Here is a 7941-nt window from a genome sequence, read left to right as displayed (position 1 = left end):
AGTAATGAAATGCTTACTTGCTTAGTGCTTCACTTCCAAAAGCATGCAAATTGAGCGATGATTTGCTACTCTGAACATCTCTTCGCTGCTTGGCCTCTAATGCAGATAACAATGAAATACAGCAGCATAAGCTTATTAATATTTCATTAATAATCTAATGAAAAAAAACGCATAAATTATATACAAGAAAAAGGCGACAACGTTAAGGAAACTAAAGGTAAGATGATGGGGGTATTGGCATGCGGTGTGGGGAGCTGGAGGATGCCGAAAGGGGATGGCAGGATCGGATGTGAAGGCTGAACTTATGAATGGCTTCTGCAGTTTCATTTGTATAGTCGGCTGATTACGATGCACTCTTTTTAGAAAATGTCAGCATAAAATTGTCGTCAGGAAAAATCAACTGCAACGCTTTCGGCCGGAGCCCGTGTTGAGCCACATGAGCGTCGTCCTGAACTTCTCAGGGAAAAGAAATTTTGTTCATCAAGGGATCGTAGATGAAAGACGTTGCGTCAGAGATGAAACTTACACATGAGAGAACAGATGAACAAATATGGGATTGCATATACACATTTGCTAAACCAGTCATGGCTCAGAGGGTTTGGGGGCTTCTGCTGATTCCTTGGCGTTCTTTACAACCAGATCATAATTGATGGAAGCCAACTGAGACAAATTCTGTTAAAAAAGATAACTCCAGTAAATTCTACAATATGACTGCAACATTGTAACGAAGGCGCAAATGACGTTTAAACAGAGATATTAGTAATTTATCATCTGACAAGTTATATAGGAAACTGTATAGTGAGTAGTGGTGGTCATTCTCACCTTATATGAGAAATTACTAAATGAGTACTTCACTGCAAGGGCAGGAGCACTGAAATCCGTCAAGCTGCCACATTCGTCTCCCTGGTTCATAGGCATAAGAAATCTCAGAACAGAAATGGTCCATATTTGACCGGTTCCAATAATATATCATATCTGCACAATTCTTAAGATGGATATGGTAATCATGATTCATGACTCTTAAAGAATTATTCATTCTCCTCTCTAGAGACACCGGCACACCGTTACTTAGTCCTTGTTGACTGTTTATAGATGGAGCCTTTTTCTTCATCTAAAAATGGTCTATGTAATATCTTCATTCAACATGAAGTCCTATAAACTTTAGAAACTATATAGAACTAAGAAGTTGCATCCTTAAATTGCTGTGTAGTTGAGGCATCATCGAAGTATCATCCACTATAAACGGGAAAAAAATGAATGTTAAAATTTGCACATACATCTTCATCTTGCACGTTGCTGAGTGACCCGCTGCTGCAGGTGTCAGTCAAGTCATCCAAATCACTACTTCCATGAGCTTGTTCATCTTCTGCGTACCGGCTCATAAAGTAACTAGTGTCATGTGCTTCAGTTGATGGTATGAACATAGCCTGCATCCCAGTAAGGAAATCTCACTAAGTGCTATAAACATTTTAATCCCTAATCCTCTTTACTAATTCTTCAAATGAATTTGTTTTAAAGATGAATGGCATTAAAGACCTTTTGTCTTGCAAGCGTACTCCAATTAATATCCTTGAAGAAAGCATGTTGCTTCACCTATCAGAAATATTCAATTACTGTTAACATCATTTTGACGTCTAAAGAAGTCCCTGCGAAGGGCTCTAGGCAAAATACCTCACTGGCTCCCGTGGCTCCTAGCCTTTGAACTGGATTTTCTGTTAACAATCTGAAAGGTAACAAAGCAAGGGTTTAAACATAAGGAAATCTTCTCCACAATGCCTCATCCCACAAAAGAGATGAAAGGGCCACTGTAGCCAGTCGATACTATAACCTCGGGGTCAATATTGTTCTTATGGATGCCATTGACTATTTTTCATGATTAATTAATTCTTCCATGTAAGGATGGAGCCTTATCTTTATTGTTCGGATGGATTCAGTCATAATACATTCAAAAGATGTTTCTAATTACCAACAAGGGAGGGTTATAGGGACTCCGTTCAATTTATGGTCTTGTTCTTTGACAGATGCTTATGCATTGAAGGTTATTTACTAGTGCACTACTTGTCATGATCAAGTAATGAGAATTATATGACCAAAAAATACTGCAGGAATGAATGGTCTACACTGAATTTTTACCATATATGAAGTCAACAGGTCAACATCCATAAATTTTGAGAATTCTTTGTTTGTAAAGCTTACTTGTCAATCAAATCATATGCTCCGTACGACATCTCCTCTGGTATCTTAGGCCAGGGTATATTTCTATTCATTATGTTGTCAAAAATTAGCTGCAACCATCAAGACAAAATAGTAACGATGTCAAGCTACAACCACTATCAATTATGTAACATTAAGAATGAAAAAAAAAATCTATGTCCGGAGGATTCTATTTGAATTGAAGGAGCTAAAATTTTGAGCTAATGAGTTAATCCTTGCTATCTTATCGAATGGTTAGACTGGAGATAAGAAAACGTAGAAATCCAGCTTTCCACAGCACCGTCTTTAGCGGATGTAATGTCTAAAGGTAGGTTTTAGAATTATATAAAGAATTATTCATTGGAAAATGAGCTGCTGCATTTCCTATCGTTCTTCTTACTTATCCATGTGTGAAGTTAATGTGGATCTGCCGTCTGGAGTCTGCCAGTACATCAACAAAATTGCTTGCTAAAAATGTTTTAGCATCCTATACTACAAGCTTTATGAGACATCAAATTATCATAGATTTAGAGCCTATCACGATTTGAAAATAAATAAAAACAAGTGAGGAGGTGATAGGAAGGTTTCAGAATTCCTTTTTATTATTTTCCTTTCGAAATTTTGGCTTAATGGTAAAAATAAGTGAGCCTATCACTATTTGCCTTTTCAATACATACATACACACATAACTATCAACCAAAATCGTTTGTGTGACCTACCTGTGGAGTTTCAGCATTGAATGGAGGAAGGCCTACAAGTAGCTCAAAAAGAATAATACCTACAGACCACCAGTCAGCAGTTGCACCTACAAATAAAATGGAGTAAGAAAAAAAGATAACCAAGAGCAAGAAAAAAGGAAACTTTAAACTTCATAATGCATGTTTCATCTGATACGTAAATAGCAGCTGACCATGTCCCATTCCAAGAAGTATCTCAGGTGCTAAATAGTCAGGAGTGCCAACAACTGAATGCTTTTGACGCCTTTCTATATTTGATGAGATATGTTCTTTGGGTTCGTCGTCTTCCATATATCCACTGCTGCTAAATGATGGACCTGATAAGTCATCTGTACTGTTGATAAGACCAACCTTTGAGAGCCCAAAATCTGTCAACTGTAACAGAAGGGATTAAAGCTTCATGAGGAGCGACATGTAGTTTTCACATGGCAGGATCAAAATTACAAGGGCTCAACAACATTGCAAGAAAAAAAAATTGCATAGTCTATCTTTGAGTAGAAACAATTTTATGATAAATAAAATCAAAGAAAAGGACCTTGATGTGCCCATCTTGACCAATCAACAAGTTGTCTGGTTTCAGGTCCCTATGAATAACATTTAAAGAATGCAAATACTCCAATGCAAGAACCTGAAAAATATAAAACAACGCGCATCAATGAGGGAACTTTATTGTGTCCAAATCAGGTATACGTAGTCTTCTTATAAAATGGTAGATAAGATTGTGGCCCTTACAACTTCTGCAATATATACACGCCCCATATCTTCATCTAAGCAGCCTAGATTTCGTAATAAAGAGTAAAGATCTCCACCATTTAGATACTCCATGACCAAGTAAAGATTTTCTCTACACGTGAAGGAGTAAAAGAAACGGACCTGTTTGATCATCAGATGTATCCATATCAGCAAGTTACAAACAGATTGCATTCCTTAAAACTATTATAATGTTGAGCCTCACCACAAAAGGATTGCGGACAGATATTAGGATGTTACGCTCAGCTAAAATACTTTCAACCGCATTTTTTCGAATCATGTCTGCCTTCTTCAAAACCTGTAGAAGTAGAAATAGCATTTAGTTACGACAAACAATTAACAGGTAAAATGTGATAGTGTCAGCCATTTTCTGGTTATATATATACCTACCTTTATAGCAAATAAGTCTCCAGTTGCTCTTTTCCTAGCAAGGAAAACCCGCCCAAATGCTCCTCTGCTGATTGGCTTTATTATTTCAAAATCGTCTATACATGTTCGATCCTTGGGGCATGGATTGATCGGACTTGCACGTAGACTACGAATTGTATTATCATCATCTACTGAGCTATCTTCATCAGGCATATTATTCGATGAGTCAACTTTTTCATCCTCTATCTGCCCACAAAGTTGCACATATTTTTCTCTATAAATAGAAAAAGAAAGAAATTTATATGAGAAATCATGGATGAAGATAGCATAAAGACCAGCCAATATATAGTTATTAAGTAAATGAATTGGTGATGAAAAGATAGGCTAAAATCCATAGTAAGATCTGCCAATTAATTTAACTAAATTGAACCTATAAACAAACCGGAAAAAGCAGCGTGACTAAATTTGGGATAAGGTACTTACTGTAATAATTTTTCTATTCGTCTCCCAAAAGTTTCTACAACAAGGGCATCTGCCTTCCTATCTTGGATGGCATATTTTAGTTCATCCAGGCGTTCAAGCATAAACTCCAATGTACTGTAATCGCAATCATTTGCATTTCCAACAGCATGAGCAATATCTAACAGCTTTTGTATCTGCAAATTTAAGTCAAGGACTCTAGAATCAACACCAGAGTATGCATCTTGAACTCTCAATCAATTGAAACTGATTGTGATAAGATCTCTGTTTAGAAATCCCCTGATGGTAATCGTGAATGTCTTAAGTTCGAGATGCTTACTAATGCAAAACAGAATACCACATAAATTAGAGTTTAAAGGAAAATAAAACTACAACGTAGTTATTGCAGAAAGCAAACATGAAAATCCAACATTTCCCAACAGCAAATCAGTCGACTGCATTTATGATGTAGAATCACACTGGATGTAAATAAATCCACGTTAAGAAAGTTTGTAACAACAGGGATCATGCTATAAACAAAACCAGTAAGGGCGTCTGAATAAGTATTTAAACAGAATTGATTGAAGAGAAGGTTAACCACAAAAATATAACTTATGAAAATGATAACCTGTTGGTGATTCTCAAGCTCTGCTATTCTTCTCCGTCCACTCAATAGCAATTCAATCTGGTTAGTTCTTGGAGTTAACAATGGTGATCGTGGTGTCAAGCTTCCTCCTGAGGAAGCTTTTGTGCATAGATCGAGTGTGGTTACATTTATATGTGTTTCACATGATACATCATGCAGAACATTGAGATCCTCCATTAGAAATGCGTTATCAACATCAGGAACACAATCAAGCATGTCATCAGAGTATTGACGTGAATGATTGCTATGTTTTGGTGAAAAGTCATCAATATCTTCATGTATACTTGATGTAGAAACTCTTGTAGCCTCGTAACTTTCACGTGGAATGTCTATACTATTGGGTGTGCTTTTTGGTGTCCATGAATCAAGAATTTTGTCAAGGGTTTCTGCAACTCTTTCAAGACGTTCATTCACAGTTAAGCCTTTCAAGTCACATCTATCAGCTATTGTACATATTCGAGAGTGCTCTTCCACATGTACAACTGGTATTTCAACCTCACAAATTCGGCAAATCATTGAATTTTCATAGGTTACACTCTGATGATCACCCCAGAATGGCCAAGAAGTTTTTGGTGCTTTGGAAGATTGAGGATGGCATGATGGAGTTTCTAGAGGTTCAGTTCCGGGAGTAGCAGTCTCATCTTTAGCGTGAGATTGTTCTGTTCTACTTTTGGCATTTGAATCTGGTGTTTCATGCCCTTTACGATTTCTATCAGCTGCAGATGGGAGTTTCTTCCAAGATGACATCCTATAGCTGCTTGAAGTTGAATCAGCACTTTTGGCAGTGTCAACCTCTGCAGTTACATGTGCACTACTTAAATTTTGGCCAACATGTTCTTGTTTGCTTTTCTCTTGCCCTTGTGGTTTCTTCATCTGTTTCTCATTCTCCGCCTTTCCATCACTTACTTGATTACTGATATCTTGGCGTGCAAAGTCATACATCTGTTCTGGATAAACTCCAAGATCACTAAACTGATGAAGTCCCAGAATGTGGTTTTCCTCGTAACCACTCTCTTTATGGAACTGCACAAGCCGGGTGCACCTCGTTAGAATAAAAAGCAGGCGGGTATGTAATTGTTTGGGAACTCCCATTGATAGCTCCTGCCGTCTGTCATCTAAATTCTGAACAATGCCTTCACATTTGACCCAGAACTCACAAGCCGGCATCTTTGCACACCGCTGTGCTACAACCAGCAAATCCTCCAAAGTCACTTTCCATTCAGGATGAGTATCTGATGTCTTTTCAAGATTCTCCACCAAATCTCCTGCAAAAACACCCAAATCAGCGTTCACTTCCTCCTTTAATCTGTCAAACTTCATCCTGGTTGCAAGAAGAACCTCCTGAAAATTGAATTCATCACATACATTTATGAGCATATTATAGCTATACAAGGAGATAAACCCAAATACATATGCTGCTAAGAAATTTAAGTAGAGTTTAACGGCAGCTATAAAAAGCTCTTTAATTGTGTATTTTGAAGCCATTGTGAGGAACGAAGATCAGTAAAAATTAGTTATGGACTTGATGATGAATTGCTCATTGAATAACTCGCAGTTTGTTCCCCTTTTCTTTTTTTCGTTTTCCTTCCAACTTTTGTGGTTCGTACTTCAATTAAAAAGAGCAAGTTACCTCCATGCGGCCTAAAGCACGAGATTTCTTTAGGGGAAAAGGCAGTACTCCTTTGGAATTAAGCTCATGAGAGAAGCTTTTCACGTCTGGAGCTTTCTTCCTCCGCCCACTGGTGACGTGCAGAATAGCCCGAAAACGTGGTGACTGCATTTTCTCGGAAAAACCAACATGATTACTCCACCAACTACAAACAACATTACAAAAATATTTCTGCGAGATTATAATTACTACATGCTACTATCTAACATGTCTAATTCATTCAAAAAAAAACATCTCATTAATTTACCTCCGTACCGAGTGGTGATGGAGCCCTTAGTGATTTTGATTGAGTCCATGGAGACTTTTTCCCTACAAACAATCAAGAAAACGAAATTATTTATTTGTTCATTTCCACAAATTTTCAACTTACTCATCTTTCCTTTGGATTTCTTCGACCATACGTAAAATCAATTGAGTTTATCTTTATAATGTAAAGTAAACTCAATGCTAAAACAACCAACATGTAAAACGTGATTCTATATATAGAGAGAGGGAGAGGGAGAAAAAAGTGATGGTAACCTTGATAAATGGGATTGGGATTGGGAAGTCGAGAAGTGTAGGCTTCAATTCCTGCCCTTAGTTTTTCCTTGTTAGGGACTTTTCCTAGCTTACCACCTACATTTCCAAAAGTCGAAGGCTTTCTGGCAGAGGAAGAAGAAGAAGAGCACCTGAGAGGAGACGGAAGCGGAGACGATCTCGTCCTAATGCGGTTCAATCCGAGTGTAGAGGCTAGAATTATGGAATCATCGTCGCGGCTCATGTTCGGTTCTAACGACTCACTCTTACCGTAATCAAAATGACCGAAATCGTAATCATCAACTTCGTCTTCGGCTTCATCGTAATCATCATCCTCGAAGCCATCACCGCTGCTCCCGCTATCGTCCGATTTCTCCTTAGGTTCGCTCCACGACCGTTGAATAGGGATCCCGGGGATCTTACAGAGCTTCGACGTAGATGAAAATGGTGATGACGTCGACAACGTAACGGTCATCTTTTCCGTCGGTGTCGGCGTTGCGTCCTTATTATTATTATCCGTCGACGACATGTCGCTTTTTGTTTCATTCAATGCATTACGATGAAGCGTAATTTATTCTTGAATTATGATGATCAATTGATCA

At 37.9% G+C, this 7941-nt stretch overlaps 1 protein-coding gene across 2 annotated transcripts; it reads right to left on the bottom strand.

Annotated features, from left to right (window-relative positions):
• Positions 1–7698, bottom strand: LOC120158539 (probable serine/threonine protein kinase IRE). Of its 2 annotated transcripts, none has more exons than XM_039169359.1 (18): positions 7343–7698; positions 7071–7132; positions 6785–6928; positions 5137–6495; positions 4533–4705; positions 4071–4323; positions 3886–3978; positions 3663–3803; positions 3466–3558; positions 3104–3305; positions 2913–2998; positions 2197–2285; positions 1672–1723; positions 1537–1593; positions 1278–1427; positions 823–903; positions 527–672; positions 1–448 (listed from the first exon to the last, which is right to left on the bottom strand). In XM_039169359.1, exons 1-17 carry the CDS (start codon positions 7581–7583, stop codon positions 583–585), a joined length of 3366 nt encoding a protein of 1121 aa, XP_039025290.1. In that variant the 5' UTR covers positions 7584–7698; the 3' UTR covers positions 1–448; positions 527–582. The 2 variants fall into 2 exon arrangements, with proteins under 2 accessions (XP_039025290.1, XP_039025289.1); XM_039169358.1 differs by having other exon boundaries at positions 2–453.
• Between the last annotated feature and the right edge of the window lie 243 nt (positions 7699–7941).

The sequence above is a fragment of the Hibiscus syriacus genome, unplaced genomic scaffold (genome assembly GCF_006381635.1).
Source record: "Hibiscus syriacus cultivar Baekdansim isolate YM2019G1 unplaced genomic scaffold, ASM638163v2 tig00111330_pilon, whole genome shotgun sequence".
In the NCBI taxonomy this organism is placed as follows: domain Eukaryota; kingdom Viridiplantae; phylum Streptophyta; class Magnoliopsida; order Malvales; family Malvaceae; genus Hibiscus; species Hibiscus syriacus.
Note: the sequence above shows the minus strand (reverse complement) of the source record. Positions and strands in the feature narration are given on the sequence as shown.